Here is a 19,672-nt window from a genome sequence, read left to right as displayed (position 1 = left end):
GCAGATTAGCGGCCAGCCTCGAGCAGAGATGAGGAGCGGGCTACGGAGGTCTGGTAAAATCACTTTCTAACTCCACAGCCCCAAATTTAAAAAAATTATTTTCTTCAGACCCAACCAACGCTGACTCAAGTGACATCACTTGAGGCAATTTACTAGACTTCATCATGCGGCTCCCTCTGGAGCTACAAAAGGTTTTATACAACGTTTTTTCCCCCATATATGCAGTAGTAGGATAGGCTACTCCCCAATATCTTAAACTGACTTAAAAATTGGTGCAGTTCCCCTTTAAGCATATATTATATATATCTTGTTCTAATTTATATGTATTGTGTTTTAATTGTTTATACCCATTTATAGACTGCACATATGTACATATTAAATGTATTTATGTAAATACTACATTTATTTATTGACGGACTGTACACACTATGTTCACCCATTCACTCTGTATCTTTTATATCTCTATTTATTGGTTTTATATTTTTTGTATACCTTTATACCTCTCCTGTGTTTCACTCTGTTTGCTAATGTTGCTGCTTTGACATCTGAATTTCCCTCCGGGGATTATTAAAGGTTCATCTTATCTTATCTTATTCATAAATTGTGCAAAATTAAAAAAATAAATTAAAAAAAAGCAAAATTCCAACATCTGCTAATTGATTTTCATACAGAATTGAATGGAAACCATATTGGCTGCCTGGATCAGTAGGAAACAGTACATCATGTATATGAAAAGTCATAAAAATGTCATGCGGATACAGGCTTTGATATATAACCAAGTATGGTGGGTATCTTTTTCGTTCATGTATTTCCTATAGGTTTGTGGTGGAGGAGGAGGGCTGCTGCTCCTCCTCCAGGATCTTCACTGTTTCTGCTCACACTTGATGGCTGGTGATCACTAAGAATAACTGGTCCAACCGTGGGACTGGCCTGGACCAGCCTCAGATTCCCACGACCCCTCCTCTCCACACACACACACACACACAGAGAGAGAGAGAGAGAGAAATGAAAACACAGGCTGCAGAGGCGCACACGCAGAGAGGAGGACACAGAGAGAGAGAAGCAGAGCGGCTTTGCACCACTTTTAGTAAGAAGACTGTTATTTACTAGAAAAAGCTTCATTTGTGGCTCCGCAGTGCTCGCTGTTGCTCTGCACACTGGCTCTAAAGAAAAGGATAAAAGACGCCTTAATGTGAGGAGGAATGCGGTGAAAGAAGTGTGGATTGAACACACGGAGGAGTGGGAGGAATAACTCAACTTATGCTTATTTATTTTGGATAATGCCGAAGAGCCAGTTTCTGCTTCGGGTTTACCTCCGAAACAAGGCAAGTCTTCCTCAATCTGATGTTCTAGTGACTGCATGCGTTAAAGTAGCCGGCCAGTGAGCTGCAGTGATTTAATGTAGTCACCAGCATGAATTAAACATTAAAGATGCATGCGTAAAAGCACTTAAAAAACAGCAATTTATCATTGCGTCCTGTTGAATCACTCGCTTCAGGGGGGGAATTAAAGATCATGAGTTCAGTTTAGAGCAGTGACTGGAGTAATGGGACAATTTTCGTGACTGCAGTGAGATTGCGAAGTGAATTTAATAAGGTCCTGAAGAGGGTCAGTCCTTTTTTTATTCCCATGCTGATGAATGAGTGGTTCGATAAGCAGTTCAGAGTAGGTTCAGAGAAGCTGCTGCTGCTGCTGCTGCAGGGCTAGATAGCGATAGTGTAGAGAGAGAGTCTCTGTGAGGCTCCACAGAGACACTGGAGGGGCTGCAGAGAGGTTGGCATCTCATTAACTCAGCCACATGTCTTATTAAAGCAGCTATTTCCTGTTGTGTGCAATGCAGAGTAAACTATCTTCTCTCCAACACCCCGGAGTAGTGCTCTCCCTCTGGTGCTGCATGCAACACTTTGTTACTTAATTCTTGTATTGTGTCCTCTCCTCTCTCTGTTCAGTGTAAAGCCAGAGGATGACAGCAGCCAGTCCCATCTGCAGCCCCGCCTCCTCCCACTCTTCCCAGTCGTTACCTGTTTGCCTCCCAGCATGCTACACACACCTGAAAAAAGGCAAAGCCCTCCAGACCAAGCTGCACCTGCGCTCCGCTCCGGGCGTGTGGCTCCTGCTTGGCGTGGCGGTGGTTCTGGTGGGGATGGCCGTCGCGGTGGCGGGCTACGTATCCGCGGCGCCCAAGCTGCCCGTCGTGGGCAGAGGCAGCACCCACATTGACAGGATGAAACTGGCCGGGCCCGTAGTCATGGGGGTGGGCCTGTTCATCTTCATCTGCGCCGCCACGCTGCTCTACGAGAACCGGGACCTGGAAGTCCTCAGGCGTGACCCGCCCGATGACCTTGAGGATCTGAAGGGTGGGGACGGCTGGGAGGACTCACAGGAGCAGCCCAGCTTCAGCTCCCAGGAGCAGTGGGGGTGTAAAGATGGAGAGCAGGGATCCTGGGCCGCTCCGACTCACACGCTCCCCCTCTCCAGCTCCAACCAGAACTGTGGTCCACCTCTTCCTCCACCTCACGCGGACACCAGCAGCAGGCCGTCACCGCCGTCTCCTTCGAATGCAGGAGGTAGAGATGGAGAGGAGGAGGAGGAGGAAGAGGAGGAAAAGGAAGGAAGGTCTACCCTCCTGACCCGAGTTCTGCACCACCAGGAGCCAACTCCTCGCCCTCCCTCACCATGCCCCTCCATCTCCTCCGTCTACTCAGACTCTTGCAACTCCAGTGAAATCAACGTCAACACACGGACAGGCCTTCCTCCACACTGAAACCACCCACTGGTTTCTACGGTCTCATAAAATATGCATGATGAGATTCATTTAGAAGTTTCACGTGCAGAGACACACTTAAATAGACGAGACTATGCATTCCTCAATAAACAGATTAAACGTTTGTTGGTATGTTTTAGTGCCACAGAGTGGCGCAGTGGCTCTGAGTCACTGTCTGTGAAGGGTGGTTTTGTCCTACATCGTTTCTCTGACTCACCCACGTTTGAAAGATTGGAGCTATGCCGTTTGATGTCAACTCGCCATCTTGTTGTCTTTGAACTCACCCGTGCCCGAAAATCCCTAAAGCCACTGCTTGTTTGACCATATTTGGACTCGAGGAGGGTTTGCTGAAAACTTATTTGGGTGCCGTACTGCGAGATGGACACACTGACTCACATGCAGAGCGTCTACAATTCCTCTGTTAAGAGGATGAGCCAGATTACGTCTTAAATGAGTCTTTATCTAATCTCACACATACTGTAATCTACTCTTTATCTGAGGAAATTGTGTCTCGGAGTAAACAAGAGAAACGCACAAGGCCAAACTCCTCTCACTCGACACCTACGGCCCCGCTATAAATACCAGCTGCTGTTCTGTACACATGCAAGCGTGGACTCCAGTTTCAGTGTTTTTACTGTAATTCAACTTTTTTTTTGTGTCAGCTGCTCAGTTTCTCTCCTTTTTCTCAAGTGTGTCGAGGCGAGATCTTAAAGAATTTCAATCAGATGGTGGATAGAAAGAAAAGAGCAAAATCTGGTGAGGCTGTTATGAGTTATTTCTGACGCAGCTCAGCTGAGAAAAAGCGGTCCTATGAGTAGTGTAACTGAAGCCTCACTCTCCCACCATCCCGACCTTTCATCTCCTCTCGCTTCATCATCTGATTCCTACGCTTTATTCAAATATCCTGTCCTCCATCTCTCAATCTTTGGCTTCTGCAAAACAGAGCAAAACAATGCAGAGTCAAATGCTGATGATCTGGTCCAATTAAACGAAAAGCGAGCATGTTTGAACAGTAAAGTAAAGGGGGGGAGGATTTTAATTATCGCCAGCATTTTCTCCTCCAGCCTCTAATTACGCAGGGGATCAGTCTGAAGGGTTTTATAGGAGCTTCAGGACTGCGGAGCATTTCCTTGTTGTTCGGGCCCATGCTGGGATCCTGCCATCCAGATGACGACTGAGACTGAAGCGTACAGTAATTTGCAGCCACACATTTCACTCACTAAAGGCAGCACCCATCTCTCTCCTACACACACACACACACACACTCACACGCACACACTTGGTAGAAGGGTTCGTGTAGGTACATTATGCTGTTTTAAGATGCTGGATGTATATTTCAGTAGCAGGTATGAGTCGAGGAGATGTGTCTGAGTCTTGACTGAATCTTGCAACGAGCTGCAAGCAGCCTCCTTCACACTTAGGAAAGCAGCTCTCTCCTCATTCACACACACACACACACACACACACACACACACACACACACACACACACACACACACACGAGTCCTTCTCACTGTGAGAGATGCTCTGACGTGTTTACATTTAGAGGGATTGATGCTGAATGTCAGAGCTGCAGCCAAAGATTGCTGACTGATTGATCTGCAGATTATTTTCTCGATTATTGTCTAATATTTTTTGTTCACACTCAGTTGCCAGTTTATTAGGCACACCCAGTTTCAACTAATGTGGTTTGATTCAACAGTCCTGCAATAAATCCTATCTTCACAAAGGTTTTAATGGTCAAGTTTTGTTGAAACTGTTAGCAAGAGAGGTTCAACTTTTTGTGGTCATTTTGCGGGCTGCAGTTTGTAGATGTGTTAAGCCACCATCGCCCCTTGGCGTCACTTTAAGATTAGGCAACAATACCTCTATAGTTATGTTTAGGAAAGAACTACATGGTTGGACTTAAAACCACTACGTTTGTACTGTGAAAATGACACTGAACATTATGAACACGGGACAGCTGATTGTAACGTGACGCACGGGACACAAACAGCGGTCTCCTGGATGAAAGCGTTGTGTTTGTTGGACCCATTCACCTCCCCTCCCGCCCACCCGGTGTGTCTCTTTTGCTCTTTAAACTAAATCGCCACACTGCCGCAAATGGGCTTACATTATAGTTAATACTGACAGTGTTTCTATTATTTTGTCCACCCCATTTATATCAATGAGGGTAGGCTAAAAGACACACAAATACCATCACCCGCAATACATCCCCCAAAATGATTATAAAGTTTTCAGAGAATAGTGAATTATACCTTAAATTGCTTCAAATTGATTGTTTTGTCTCATATTAGTCAGATAAAAGCAACAAATCTTGACACTGTTGCTTAAAAAAAATGACTCAAACGATTAATCAACTAACTATTTCAGCTCTTGCCCGCAGCAGGAATAAATTTGCTCCAGTGTCTTTACATGTTGTGTATAGTCCTCTTTGAATCTGACACCAAACTGACCAGAGGAAGTTTAAATATCTTTATGCACGACAGCACTGCAGCAACACAGAATACAAGACATCTTTGAGGTTTCTCCTGTGTGTGTGTACGTGGACGTGCAACAGTTGTGTTACATAATTCAGCGACGCACGTTCTTCTTTTTGCTGCATTGAGGATATAAGTGAATTGAGCCCCCCTCCTCTGAGAGATGAATGTGTGTCGATACATATCTGAGCAGATGGACGCGAGGCTGTAAGCTGCTTAAACCTACACTGACTCAGGACATATGCAATGTGTCAGTTCCTTAAGAAAGAGAGGAGCTGTGATCAACGTTTCTTTGGTATAAAAGATGTGAGCGACTGAGGATCAACCAGCCGGAAGATGCCACTTTAAAGTGTTTTTTTTCTACTCGTTACAGCAGGAAGTGGGATTCAGTTAAGAAGTAAAACAAAGTGAAAAGCGTCAGCAGGATGGAGAAATGTTTCCCACCACAAAGGAGGAGTTTTAACCTCCACATCTGGCAGTCAGTGTTTCATGAAAACACAGCGATGAGTTACCAGCTTGGTTTTAGATGTAACACTGTATAAACAACCTAATAAACCAAATGACATTTTCTGACATTTAAAGGAGACATGAAATCTTTCTGGTGGCCAGACTCCACATCCCAGCCCTCGTGAGTTTTCTAATTCGCAGCAGCTATTCCCCAAAAACGTCCGTCGTTTGATCATCTACAGCCTCTCTGCAGCCGTGATCGGTGCAGGACTAATAGCAGGTCTATTCCTGATCTAATCCAATCTCATCCCCACTTCCGGTCTCCTCGGCAGTCCTCATGGTGCAGTCCATGGAAGAAGTACCCCGCTCAAAATGAGAGGACTAATATTCTGTGTTTTTGCCATCATGATGCTCTCACCTGCTCAAGGTAAGAAGACGTAGTACCTCTAGTACTTTATAGTAGGTGTAACTCGAACTCTGTCTTCTGTTCAACGACGAGAACTTTTTATTCTCAACTTGGCATAAAAATCTGATTCATTTCTGGTTGGTAGTTATTCATGAGCATTGCTGGTTTCACCAAATTATGAATTATCTACTTAATTAATGTTCAAATCAAATTAAGAGCCTTCTTGATTTGTGAAATACCAACAATTTTATCTGATGTCCATACTGATATAACAGCTCTGCATTAAACTGGCTGCAACTAATGATTATTTTATTATACTACTGATTAATCTGCTGATCCTTTTCTTGATTAATCTATTAATCTTTGGTCTGAAAATGTCCATATGAGTTTCCCAGAGTCCAAGGTGTCTTCTCCTAATGTCTAGTTTTGTCTAAAACCCAAAAGTATTCAATTTACAATTATGTTCGACAATGAAAAGCTGCACATCTTCACCTTTGAGAAGCTTGAACCATAACATTTTTGTGTCATTTTTGCTTGGAAAATGACTCAAAAGATGAATCGATTATCCGAATAGTTGTCTATACATTTTCTGTCCATCAGCTAATCGATCAAACGTTGCAGCTCTGCTATAAATCCTAACTTCGTGATCGTTATAATGTTCAGTTTTTATTGAAACTGTTTTAAAATATGTGTATAGTCATGTTGGAGGCTGCAGTTTAGTCTTCCCTCATCGATATAAATGGGGTGAAGAAACACAGTTCAACAGGACCACAAACTTTAACATCCGAAATATCCATACAGTTGGATCAACAGCTCTCTTCCACAAGAAACTGAGCATGACAACATGATCATTAAGGGCAGGATTTACTGCAGGATGTGTGCACTGGTTGTAGCTGATAGCTGAGTACGGATTTAGTCTGCTCTCTCCTCACAATGAACCCCACCTCACTACTCTTTTGTTTGCTCGTCCACCTGAGCTAGCACAAGCTAACAAGATAAGAGGGGATAAGGATTGGGACTCTCGATGAAACTCATCTCTTGGCCCCGAGGAGGAGATTAGTCCTTCTCCAGCAGCAGCAGCAGCAGCAGCAGCAGCAGCAGCAGCAGCAGCCTATAGCGGCACTGAAACCAGCCATTTAGCTACTGGATGTGTTCTGACAATGAACTCCAAAGTTAAACCTCACAAAGATTTGCTGTGACATCCAAAACAACCTGGATAATCACGTTTTTGTATCCAAATATGCTGTATTTACAGTTATTTGAATATAATATGGCATAGTATGAGCTTAAAACGAAGCCACATTTGCTGATCGGTTAGAAAACTTTTTGCTCTGTCAGCTATTTCCTCCTGCCAATAAATCTTTAATTTTAGGAAGAAGCGTTTTGTATTTCAAGTTCTAATGTGTTACACAAGTTTATATTATTTTGAGGGATTGTGCAGCACACTGTGCTGGGAATAACTATGGGTTTGTCCCACTGCTGCTGCCAACTCTTTCTATTAATTCCAGTATCTGTCTGGTTAATAAAAACACGATGCTACAGCCTTAAGACTTGGAGCACAACCCGAATAACACAAGTCATCCACTCAAAGAAACAAATTCCAGACTGCTGCAGAATAAACAAAATATTTGTGAGATGCTCAAGCGCTCGGCAGAGTGTGGCTCATCAGTTTGGCTTGATGTCCTTCAACAGCGCCGCTCCAACACTTTCGCACATTCAGCACCCCCTGAATAATAAATGTGTCCAACAACACATTACGTAAACGCCTCGAAATCTGAATAATTCAACTCTTCTCATCCATTAAACTGTTAATAAGAGGATATTCTCTGTTCTTAGCCTGTTTGTCTTTTCAACCTTTTATCCTGCCGTCTTGGCAAGAAGTTTCCAATCTCAATGGAGCTCATCTGGTTAAATAAAGGTCAAGTCCAGGTTACTCAATAGAGTTGACATAACTTTAATAATAAAGTTGATAATAAAGTTTTTTCAATTATCTTGTTGTTAGACACTTTCCTCATTTGGCAACATGTTCTGTCAAGCCAGTACAGCTTTACTGTATCAAACTGTCCTGTTTCTGTGGTGTTTCTGTGGGCTCAGGTGCGGAGGAGGAGCAGCTAGAGCAGCTCATGGAGTCAGTGGGATTTGAGGAAGAAGAGGAGTTACTGGAGTGTTTCCGTTGCGACTTGGGCTTCTGGGATGCCTGCTATACCACCGAAACCAACTGTAGCGTCGGGGAGCGCTGCTACACGGGCCGAGGGAAGGCAGGTGTGTTGGATAAGACTGAATTTTTAATCAATGTGTGTCTTTTAGGGCTGTCCGAAACAAATTAACTCTTAGTCGACTAACACTCGTACGATTTTGTCGACTAATCGATTGGTTGATATAATCGACAGATCTGTAAAACTGAGTTTCTCCACAAAGAATCACACAAAAGCACCACTTTAGATCTTTACCAGAGATGTGCTCAGAAGTTTCTTGGAAATAAGTCATTCAGCATGAAAAAAGCATAAAAAACGACTAATTGACTTAAGTAAATCTTAGTCGACTAAGATCACAACGAAGGATTAGTTGACTAATCAACTAAGAGGGGGCAGCCCTTGTGTCTGTTATTTAATAACCAAGCATTAGAAGGACCGCAAAGGTTAATTTACTCAGACATGTAACACTGAACACCATGGTCTTGTCTCCACAGCTGATACTCTGGACGTTAAGACTCTGGGTTGTGTAAGGGCAGACGAGTGCGACGTGGAGACCACGGTGGAGCTCTTCTCTAACAACACCATCTTCGTAATGACCAAACACTGCTGCGACACTCCCTTCTGCAACTCGGTGCACAAACTTCCAATCACCACACTTTTCTCCCTCACTGTGGCTGTGCTAACTACCTGGCAGCTCACTGAAGCCTCAACGGGATCACAATAAACCACCTGCGTTTATTTATGTTGTCGAACAAAAAGACTGTGAAGTGATACAGAAAGGACTTCAACCATATGGTGAAGGAAAATGACCAGCTTTACAGAATAACTGTACTGAATTAGAAAGCACAATTTAGATAATTATAGCTTAAACAATTTAGAAAGACTTTAATCAAACCGAAGAGCAAATCTGTTTGTACAATATTTAACATGGTATTTCAACTGAAACACACACATGCGGTATAATAAATGTTTCATACTGTAATATAATTATTGTCATATATTTAGATGGAGCATCAGTAAAACCCTGCTCTCTCCCAAAACCAGCTGAAAACACTTGATAGTGAACGAACAAACTGACCACAGATCTGTAGAAACATGTTCAGCTGCGGCTCAGCAGCTCCCCAGCAGAGGGCAGGAGCTCCTCTTTCATGAAGTGCTGAAGGTCCAAATCTTTGTCCTCCAGGTCGAGGTTCAGGAACGTCTCCACCACAGACATGCACCTGTCGGTCACACACACACACACACACACACAAACATCTGTGTTTCACATACACTGCTCTGTCGTGTTGGTTTTTGTGTGTCGTTCTGTGTAGCTGGAGTTCAACAAACCTGTTGGCCTGCTCGTCCGATGATGCTCTGTCAATGCGTTTGATGAGCCTTCCTGTCCTGTACAGTGCAGACACCTGGCCAAACACACACATACACACAAACAGTCAGTCTATGTGAGCATGCTTCTGTGTATCTGTGGGTGTATCTATGTGTGTGTTTACCTCCACTCCTCTCTGCACAAGGCCAGTTGGCAGGCCCGCCAGCGTTGCGATGTTGGCAGCATAGCTGGACTGGCAGATTCCTTCCTTCAGTTGGTACAGAAACACCAACTCATCCCCGTCCACTGCTGTCTCTAGAGTCTAACACACACACACACACACACACACACACACACACACACAAATCCCATTAACAATAGAATAAACTTCTAATGAGGTAAAACAAATCCAGAGTGGAGTCTCATTAGCTAGTTGGTCATTTGGAAGTTTTGTGCAGCGCATTAGTTTATCATCATGAAACCTCGCTGAACATTCACAAAATGCTTCGGGCTACATTTATTTCATCATTGTGCGAGCTCAGTCGAGTATCTGTTAGTACCAGAAGAGACAGCAGGCCAGAGGAGGGCAGCAGGCCCAGCTGCAGCAAGCTGTGGAAGTTAGTAGCCAGCAGGACGTGAGGAACATCCGGCGGGGGTTTTCTCAGCCAATGAGAGATGGACGCAGCCAGCAAGGCCAGTCCATCCACCTGAAGGGGATCATCACACAGTTGTCTGTTGTTTCTGAGCTCCTATAGGTCAAACTCTCTAGTCTTAATACATGTTAAGCTCTTTACATAAAACCCTGATAGCTTGAGCTTGAGTTTGTGCCACAAATAAACCAATTAACAGAACATTCCTGCCTATTGTTGTGTGGTTCCAGTTGTCCCCTTTCAACAGGATTACAAAAACAAATGTTAACTGTTTGCTAATGTTATGACGAATATCATGCACACAAGAATAGAAATCCTCTCTGTCAGTAATGATAGTCTATGTTAATTACCCTGAAACGTTTGTTGTACAAATAGGTTGCACATTCTCCACAACCAACTACAGGAAACAGCAGCAGCAGTTCAGAGCTGCAGATGTAGACTTTTTCGGGGGTTCATTTTGCATTTATTTCTGATAGTGTATAGTAGAAAGATAGACAGGACATGTGGGGACAGAGGGGTGTGACATGCAACAAAAGAACCAGTCCTTGGGGTTATATGGTCACCACGTACAGGCAAGGAAAGCTACAGCTGCTTACATTTTACCACATGCACCACCTGCAGGTAAGAGTGTAACAGTTTCTTTTCTTTTAGAGCTGTTGTTTGTTTTTATGCTGGTGCACTTTTGGGGTTTTACATTTAGCATTGTGTCACTCTTACCTCCAGCGGAGATTACTAACAATACTCAGATGAAACAGAATCTGGCCACGTGGAGCAGTGGAAGCAAGTTGTGGACACAAAATTGGCATATTATCCCCTTTTAAGCTGTTATGGCAAATTTGTTAGCAAACAGTTGCTTGTTCACACATCCAACAGTAACAGAGAAACATTATCATTAATTTGTTTGTGGCCACCTGGCGAATATAAAGCCAATATTTACTCTCTTTTATCTCGCACTGTTTTTGGCCTCCACCAACTCGCGAGGGAAATATCTGGCTCTTTAGCTGCTAAATGCTCCACTATGTTCACCAGCTAGCTGATAACTGGGTCTGCCTGCTGTTTGGTGCTGAGCAGGTAGCATACAGGGTTTTTTAGCAAAGCACAACAGCTAAAAAATATTGATTGTAGCCGCTTTCAATTTTTGTCGTTAACATCTAAGACGGAACTCATTTAACCTACATTGGTAATTTTCTTTTATTGTTTTCTTCTGTATTTTCTTCTTCAGATAAATAAAATTGGACCGGCTCTATCCCTCTCCAGAGTAACATTGCAGATGGTGATGGAGGACAGAAAACATAGTGATACTCAGAGCCGAGCGAACACTGTACGTTTCCTAGTATCCAGCAGGAAATATTCCCCTAGTTGCCAAAACTAAAATATCAAATGTAAACAAAGTGAAACTATATGAAAAACAGCAGTTCTTTGCCTGCAGTTTGCACCAGCATGCATGTAGATGGTGCACATCAACACCTCTATATCTGGAGGTCTGAACAGCTGCTGCTGTTTTCTTGCTGATAGGTGGCACATGTTGGGCTGAACTGAAGGTCTGTTCGTGCCGCAGCTCTAAATTGGATAATCGTGGCTGAGATTGGTTTCAGGCGCTTCGCATTAATGACACTCTGTGTCCTTGTTATGCTTATGCATATGTATTTAATTCACAATGTGCTGGAACAGGTTTTTCTTACGGTGTTAGTTCCCTTTCCAAATTCATCGATGAGAACTAATGAGTTGCCAGTACTGCTGTTGACAGCCTGGGCCATCTGGAGAATAGAGACACAAAGTGTTATATACTACATTTTGTCTTAGCGTGTGTGTGTGTTATGGCTGTAGGCAGTAGTTGCTTTATAAAAAATTACTTGACAGGTGGAGAGTGGGAGTGGAGCTGGAGGACAGTAGTGTTGGAAGATCATATCTTTTATTTCCACACCCACATACACTGACATACATACACACACACACAGAAAATTGTGTGTGTGTTAGGTACCTGGTTGAGGTCTATCATGAAGGTGCTGAGGCCAACAGACACAGACTCTCTGCTCTGCATGCGGGTGAACATGCCATCCACCAGACCGATCTCTGCCTCTTTCGCCGGCACGTCTGAGCCAATCAGAGCCATGAACACAATCAGACCCACCTGACAAAAGTCAAATCAGAACGAGTCAGGGTTGGATGACAAATGCGGTGGTGTGTGAACTTAACCCAATAGGAGAGCGGAGTCACATCAGCCTGGAGGACAAAACTCCTCCTAATGGAATGTAAAATGAAGACGTTCTCATTAAGGAACGTTATTATCGCCCTTAATTACAGTACAGCGCCCTAAATGTGTTTTCTGATTAAGTTGCAAATTACAGCTTCAAGGCTTCTTCTTCTTCGTCCAGTAATTAATAGAGTTAGATAGTTTGGAAAAAGTGAAAGTAGATTATGTGCAATTATGCAGATTTTTTTTGAACCAGTATTGTTTCCCACTTGTATAGCTTCACTGATCTTGTTTCTTAAAACTCTCTATCAGTTTTGCCTGAACACAGCTTGAACACTGGGTGTAGCAAAAGAAAAGCAAAAAAAACAAGCATATTTGGCCCCAAAACATCAAAAGACAAGCCAATTTCAGGTAGACAGGAAACTGAAGCACGTAACGTAAACAAACATGTCAACACAGTGTCACAGAGTACATTTGAGCGAGTCAAGACCAGAGGCAGTTTATCATGGCGCCTGTTACTGAGATGATCAAATTGTATGTAATTGTTATGAACAGTTCCACCTGTTTGAGGTAGATGCTCTTGCCAGATGAGTTGGGGCCAGTGATGATCTTCACTCTGTCCTGCGACTCTGAGCTCTGGAAGGAGTTGGCCACAAACACAGGAGAGCACAGCTCTAACAGCGGGTGTCTAGGAAAACGTAAAATACAGACTTTATCAGTCTTGTACTGCTTTATGTGCGTGTGTACTGTTTATGAGATTAGTAATCAAAACTAATGTTAGATAAACTTACATGACATGATACTTTAATGGAAAATTGTTTCCATCTAGTGTGTGAGTGCCTACCTGCCCTCTGTGACTGTTATCTTCCTGTGGCTGGCTAGTTTAGGCGAGGTGTAGCCGTACTCTTGTGAGGCGCTGCTCATCGCCATCAGACAGTCCAGCTCAGCCGTGAGATCCAGAACCTACACAACACACGCATTAAACTGTCCTGAACGGAGACGTTTTGACCGATGAAAGAGCAGCATGAATTCACAAACTTAGAGGTCAAAAGGGTTGTGCTTGTGAAATGAGACAGAAGTTGTGTATTTAGTCACAGTCTGGTGGGAAATATGAGTGTCTGGAACATACTAAAATAGAGATAAACAACAAAGAAGGGGATTGTGTTGCAGGAGCAATGTGATCAGTTTTTTTTGTATGTTTGGGTGGGTGAGTGTGAGTGTGTATAATTCTCAAAAGAGAGATTTTGGGTGGAGTATTACTTTAATAAAGCCTGCAAGTCTGTATCTTAATAAAACTCATTGTTTCTTTAACATGAATTTAATTGCCAAGTTATAATAATAGCTAAAACATTTTAACTACAGCTACAATATTGTAAACATAACTATTAATCATCTTAACGTAATGCTCATTCTTCCCTCAAAACAATAATGTAATGTAATGAGATCATGACCTGTTTCATAATCAAAATGTACAACACAACACAACCAAGAAAACAATGATAGCTAATCAGAAGAACAACCTCCACCTACACACATAAATACTCATATCAGAGTGAGAGTCATGTTTTAGACCCAGTGATGCACACTGACCTTGTAAAGGGAAGCGCTTCTCTCGAGGATTGTGTTCTGCAACTGTGTCATCACTGCCATCTCCATGTCTGAGAAACAGGAAGTGTGCAATCAGGAAAGCCTTCAGTGGTTGTGGTAATTTCTAACAATGTCAGATACGCTGCTATCGGGTATTCTGTTAGTAAGAAGGTAAAAGACCTCTAATGTCACAGTGCAAGTCTCCTAAGAGGTCGTCCAGCTCTTTGGTTCTCACGCTGCGGTAGTGCAGACGGTCCTCTGACAGAAACTAGCCCACATGGACACGAGGAAAAGGTTTTACAGCACATGAGCATTTGTGATTTTGAAGAACACAAACAAACAAAATGAACGGTATCATACACAAACCATAAACTCAAGCCCCTCTATCACAAAATCCTCTTTCTCCACCATGCTGGGCAGGCGAGGGACGGAGAGCAGGAACCCAATCTGTAAGGAGAATTAAACAATGATACATGAGCCCTGCTATATGTGGTGCCTCCACCAATAAAACAGTACATGTGGGCTCAAGTCAGATGAGTAAATAAAGATCAGCCGGTAGCTGAGTCAACATGAAGCTCAGACCAGAGGGATGTAGATGACGCAGCAGGAGGGAATGCGAGCATCTAGGTGTTCCAGCTCTCTTCGGGCCACATCTGTCAGGAAGTCGGACAACCCCATCATCCTCCTCTTCTCTGACAGAGGGAGGGAAATAAACCACCATAGAACATTATAAACACAGGCTCATAACACATTTCTGATCAGGCCTTTTCACTTATTATAGAGTCCACAATGGAGGCACTTACTCTCATCGATTGCTGGGTCCACGTTCGGTTTGATGGTGAAGCGGTTCTCGACTACGCTGGTTTCAAAATCCACCTACACGTTCCAAAGCAAAGCAAATGCTGCAAAATAATTGTGAACTACTGGCAACAAAAGCCAGGAGATTTCTCAGATTTGTAGCTGTGCATCATTTTGTGTGTGTCTCACAACTCGGCTGATGAGGGAGGCGATGTGGTGGAGGTCGTCAGAGAACCCTTCACTGATGTCACGAAAGAGATGAATGGACTGAGGAAGGTGTCGCACCGTGTCCCTGATGCACACCACATTGTACACTGTCTGACAAACACACACAAACACAACATTTTGCACAAATTCAACAGACATGTGGATACGGTGCGTGTGGTAATACTGTAGCACCAACCTTGTAGAGGCTCTGCCAGTCGGACACTTTGGTGTGAGAGAGAGACATCCTGCGTAAAAGAGTCTAACACACACAAGCACACACACACACACACACACACACACACACACACACACACACACACACACACACACACACACACACACACACACACAGACTGTTATAATTTCTGTGTTCAGGTGGTGACACAGCAGGTAAGGGGATAAATGGTCCCAGATGTGGAGAAAAAAAGGAGGTAATTGGTCAGAGTTGTTACCGGGATGTTACTGATGTTACGTAGTGAAGTCTGCAGGGTGCTCAGGGCGTCGGAGTTTCGAGGCGACGTGAAGAAACGTACCACTTCCTGTCTCCTGTGTAACACAGCCAGGTCCTGTGTTGGCCGCAGAAACCACTGGCTGAGAGAGGAGAGGACATGATACTTCTAGCAAACTTTATTTCTTCCAGTCTGTGACACAAACCAGAGTTACCCAGATGTTGTGTGTATGCAACAAATAATGGTTGTGCAAAGAATGGCATAATTACATGAATGCACATTCCCACAATAATCACAGCATGGAATTAAAACCACCATAATAGGATTGGTGACAGTACCAAAAACAGATGATGCATCATGTTGAAACATTTATCTTGTTGCCATAGATACAGGCAGCGGTATGCAAACCTTGAAATTCCTGAGACAAACACAAATCCTCTGCTGCGGTTTATTTTAAAACACATGACAAAAACATGCTCCTAATGTTCACAGGAATGAATCAACTTTTATTAAGTGTTTTACGTGATCATTTTAACCAGATAATTATGATTATATAATTGTTGTATTCAGTATTATTGTCTTGTATGCATGAAGTAGAGCAGTGGTTCTCAACCAGGACACCTTGAGGGTGTTCTAGGGGGTCCCACGAAAAGTTAGGAATAGTTTATTTCCACTATTTCATTCACTATAGAAGTGAGCCCAATGTGAGTAAGAGTCATAAGAGTGATTATTCTGATCATAGGTTTCACTTCCTCCACGGTGACCTTCTCAACTGTAGTTGACAACTGTAAACTTCTGGTTTTAATCATAATAACCAAAATCTTTTCAGATGGAGGTCCCTGAAACAAAATCTTATCAAATGGAGGTCTGTGACCTAATGTCAATCAATTTAAGGATTCTTGACACGAAAAAAGGTTGAGAACCAATGATGCAGAACACTTTGAATTTCCTTTGTTTATTAAAGCGGCTATAAACTTGCCCTGCCTATTAGAAACTCATAACTCATAATACTAGTAGTAGTGGTGGTGCTGCAGCATTACAAGAAGTATCTGACATCAATGTCCCATACCAACTGCATACACTTTGCACAACTGTCGTACAGCATGGTGGTAAAGTTTAGTTTAACTGAATACTGAGGACTTGCTGAAAGAAACAACAGCCTTCTCTTATAAAAGCCTTTTGATGAAGTAAAGGCCCTTTCATTATGTTTTTGTTGTGTGTTTCTCACCGTAACAGTTTGGAGCCAAACTTGCACCTGCAGCGGTTCAGTATTCCTGCAACACACAATAAGAACAAGTGTTTCTTGTAAACACCATCAGATAAAACGGAGTAATAATGTCCTGAATTGCTAAGTTCAGGGCCGCGTACCATAAAGACTGAGTCCTTCCTTTTCCCCTGAATGCAGCTTGTACACTGATGGGTGAAGTTCTGATTTGAAGATCTGCAGTACGCTGAAACAAACACAAAGTCCATGGTGATCTCTCAACTCAAACCCTTGTATCTTTCTATATGTTTTGCATTTGTTAAGAAAATGTATCAACAAGGGCAGAAGAGCAAAAATAAAATAAAAGGTGGTAAGCAAGTCTTCTTTTACAAGTAATAGTCAAAATAAAATGTATAACATTGTACAAAACAGCTGCATTGTAGGTTTTAATTGTGGAACAAGGAACAATTAGTGAGAGATTTAGGAGAGGGGCTTTTAGGGACACATATTGGATAAAGATGATCTACTCTTACCTGTATGTATCCCGGTCAATGCAAACAACACCTTTACTGTATTGGGAAGAAACAATGCACATTTCAGAGAAGCATCATTTTCATTCATGAAAACTTGCGCATCACACATGATAGGTTTAGTCTGCTGGTAGATATTATAGAGGAAATGTAATACAGTCAATGTGCATTTAGTATGAAACACAATGCCAACAGACTAAAAACTGTGTAGCTAAATGCAGAGCAGTAAAAAAAACTCCCCTCATTGACAAAACTCTTTCAAGGTTCCTCATTACGGAAAATGTGCAATCACAGTCCTATGGGTATGTGTGTGCAAAGCAACATTAATATGTGTGTTACAGCGTGTAGGCGTGGAACTGCAGGATAGGAACTCCAACACTGCTGTCTTCCAGCTCCACTCCCACTCTCCTCCTGTCCAGACATTTCAGCAGAGCTCCCACTGCCCTCAGCTACCCAACGGATGTACACACACACACACACACACACACATAAACACAAACAAATGATGGACAGTTAGTGATCAGCTCCTGCACAACGACGGACTGACGGATAGGATGACATATAGACAGCTGGCTCACCATCAGGGGGGAGTCAAAGGAGATACAGGAGGAGAGGTAGGACATTTTGTCTCTCTCTGAGATGGACGCAGGAAGGAAAGGCAGGTGGGCAGAAAGAAGCCTCTGCTTACCGACCTCCAGACCTGCAACAGTCAAAATTGACTCAAAATCAGACTGTTCATTGTGGAAAATCATGCAAATCTGCCTAAAATTGATGAGGATATTTAGATATTATAGTTTACCAAAGTCAACATATGGATAAGTGACCACCTCTGGTCTGTAGTCTGGGTTTGAACCTGGGATACAACAGAGGGGGAGTTTGAAACAAGAAAATAATAAAATGTTGTATAAAAGAAAAATATATTGTCAAAGTAGTGGTTTCCCATGGCACAATTGTGTCACTGCTGTACAATCACTCTTTTCCCTTATCACACTATCTGTCTGCAGTGTCAAGCTAATCTAATTTCATTCTCTTGACCTAGAAAACTACTTGTCTCGTACCATGTCAAAACAAATTTGTCTGTGTGTGACATTTTCTCTGTTTCTCCCCGCCCCCATGCTGAGATCATGTTTGTCTCCCAGAACTCACCAAGTTGTTGCAGGAAGCGTGTCATGCAGCGCTCCTGCTTTGCACTGGTGATTATTACATGGGGACCAACCTCCTGGATGACTGAAAAGGAGGTCCATACAGTATAGTAGGTCAAGCACAAATGTCAGTTTATATACATAATGTGTGAAAATGAAAATACATGAAAAGCTTAAATGTATTTGTGGGAGAGGTTGTGTAACAGGCTGTGTGTGCTGTTTACCTCTGGCCAGCAGGTGGAGGTCGTAGTTGTCAGGAGTGTCTCTCATGTAGTGTAAAGATGAGTCCTTGCTGTCATAGAAGCAGAGGCCCATCTGTCCATGCTGGGCTAAAACACTCAGTAACACCTGGTCATAAACAGATACAGGTGTGTGCATATGACTGCAGCATCTATCTACTACTCTGCAGGTGTGAGTGGGACTTCTGAACTTACTGCAGGTGAGTCTTCCTCCTCTTCTTCATCTCCATTCATGCCTGGAGGACCGAAAACTAACCCTCCTCCTCCTCTCAGACTGTCCAGTGCTGCCATAACTAACCAGTTATCTAATTCTAGATATGAACAGTCAAATTAAGATAATAATTATATGCTCAACATCAGTTATTTGACTATATAAAAACACAATATGACTTTAAACTTTCAAAAACTAAAAAACGTTCAGCTAGTTAGTCAATGGAAATAAATCAGCCAACGAAGTGGAGTTAATTCAGATTATTTTACTGAGATAACCGTTAGTTAGCAGGTTAGCTTACAGGTATATATACTTACAGGTCAAGCTGGGACTCTTTATAGTAAAGCTAACGGTCGATGTTAAAGTCCGATTTATAATTTATAAGGAGTTGATAAAAATCTTTTCTGTGACAATGTTCGTCAGTCCAGAGCGGCACTTTTATACATGCTAGTGTTAACAGTTAGCTAACTGCTAGCTAACGGTTAACTGCTAGCTAACGGTTAACTGCTAGCTAACGGTTAACTGCTAGCTAGTTTAACAGCTAACTGTTAACTGCCAACTGTTAACTGACTGTTAACTGTTAACAGTTAGGTAACTAACTGTTAACAGTTAGCTAACTGTTAACTAGCTAGCTGTTAGCTAGCAGTTAACAGTTAGCTAACTGTTAGTTAACAGTTAGTTAGCTAACTAACTGTTAACTGTTAGCTAACTGTTAACTGCTAGCTAGTTAACAGTTAGTTAGCTAACTAACAGTTAACTGTTAGTTAGCTAACAGTTAACAGTTGGCTAACTGTTAACTGTTAACAAACTGTTAACTGTTAGTTAGCTAACTAACTGTTAACAGTTAGCTAACAGTTGGCAGT

At 42.6% G+C, this 19,672-nt stretch overlaps 3 protein-coding genes across 4 annotated transcripts; 2 read left to right on the top strand and 1 right to left on the bottom strand.

Annotated features, from left to right (window-relative positions):
* Window positions 1-910: 910 nt before the first annotated feature.
* Window positions 911-4,493, top strand: LOC141779065 (uncharacterized). 2 transcript variants are annotated; one of them, XM_074653704.1, is made up of 2 exons: window positions 911-1,087; window positions 1,950-4,493. In XM_074653704.1, exon 2 carries the CDS (start codon window positions 1,964-1,966, stop codon window positions 2,762-2,764), a length of 801 nt encoding a protein of 266 aa, XP_074509805.1. In that variant the 5' UTR covers window positions 911-1,087; window positions 1,950-1,963; the 3' UTR covers window positions 2,765-4,493. The 2 variants fall into 2 exon arrangements, with proteins under 2 accessions (XP_074509805.1, XP_074509803.1); XM_074653702.1 differs by having other exon boundaries at window positions 916-1,325.
* A 738-nt stretch (window positions 4,494-5,231) lies between these two features.
* Window positions 5,232-10,449, top strand: LOC141779068 (sperm acrosome membrane-associated protein 4-like). The gene is made up of 3 exons (XM_074653705.1): window positions 5,232-6,118; window positions 8,192-8,359; window positions 8,787-10,449. Exons 1-3 carry the CDS (start codon window positions 6,064-6,066, stop codon window positions 9,014-9,016), a joined length of 453 nt encoding a protein of 150 aa, XP_074509806.1. The 5' UTR covers window positions 5,232-6,063; the 3' UTR covers window positions 9,017-10,449.
* On the bottom strand, window positions 9,151-19,260 carry msh5 (mutS homolog 5). Its single transcript, XM_074653695.1, has 26 exons — window positions 19,127-19,260; window positions 18,794-18,909; window positions 18,584-18,707; window positions 18,364-18,444; window positions 18,017-18,070; window positions 17,796-17,917; window positions 17,557-17,666; window positions 17,221-17,256; window positions 16,852-16,934; window positions 16,712-16,757; window positions 15,487-15,625; window positions 15,231-15,293; window positions 15,017-15,145; window positions 14,833-14,905; window positions 14,612-14,721; window positions 14,396-14,476; window positions 14,210-14,297; window positions 14,033-14,100; window positions 13,287-13,405; window positions 13,004-13,130; window positions 12,230-12,379; window positions 11,931-12,005; window positions 10,159-10,305; window positions 9,783-9,920; window positions 9,622-9,695; window positions 9,151-9,512 (listed from the first exon to the last, which is right to left on the bottom strand). The coding sequence occupies exons 2-26, from the start codon at window positions 18,887-18,889 to the stop codon at window positions 9,392-9,394; spliced, it is 2,454 nt and encodes an 817-aa protein (XP_074509796.1). The 5' UTR covers window positions 18,890-18,909; window positions 19,127-19,260; the 3' UTR covers window positions 9,151-9,391.
* Window positions 19,261-19,672: the final 412 nt, after the last annotated feature.

The sequence above is a fragment of the Sebastes fasciatus genome, chromosome 12 (genome assembly GCF_043250625.1).
Source record: "Sebastes fasciatus isolate fSebFas1 chromosome 12, fSebFas1.pri, whole genome shotgun sequence".
Classification (NCBI taxonomy): Eukaryota; Metazoa; Chordata; class Actinopteri; order Perciformes; family Sebastidae; genus Sebastes; species Sebastes fasciatus.
This window is presented reverse-complemented; position numbering and strand designations above follow the sequence as displayed.

Coding starts and splice junctions, on each gene's coding strand:
- LOC141779065 (XM_074653704.1), top strand. CDS start 1,964: ATGACAGCAGCCAGTCCCATCTGCAGCCCCGCCTCCTCCCACTCTTCC.
- LOC141779068 (XM_074653705.1), top strand. CDS start 6,064: ATGAGAGGACTAATATTCTGTGTTTTTGCCATCATGATGCTCTCACCT. Junction 6,119..8,191: donor GATGCTCTCACCTGCTCAAG/GTAAGAAGACGT, acceptor CTGTGGGCTCAG/GTGCGGAGGAGGAGCAGCTA. Junction 8,360..8,786: donor CACGGGCCGAGGGAAGGCAG/GTGTGTTGGATA, acceptor TTGTCTCCACAG/CTGATACTCTGGACGTTAAG.
- msh5 (XM_074653695.1), bottom strand. CDS start 18,889: ATGGCAGCACTGGACAGTCTGAGAGGAGGAGGAGGGTTAGTTTTCGGT. Junction 15,626..16,711: donor TTTGGCTCCAAACTGTTACG/GTGAGAAACACA, acceptor CTCCTCTCTCAG/CCAGTGGTTTCTGCGGCCAA. Junction 9,921..10,158: donor CTGGCCTGCTGTCTCTTCTG/GTACTAACAGAT, acceptor TGTGTGTGTTAG/ACTCTAGAGACAGCAGTGGA.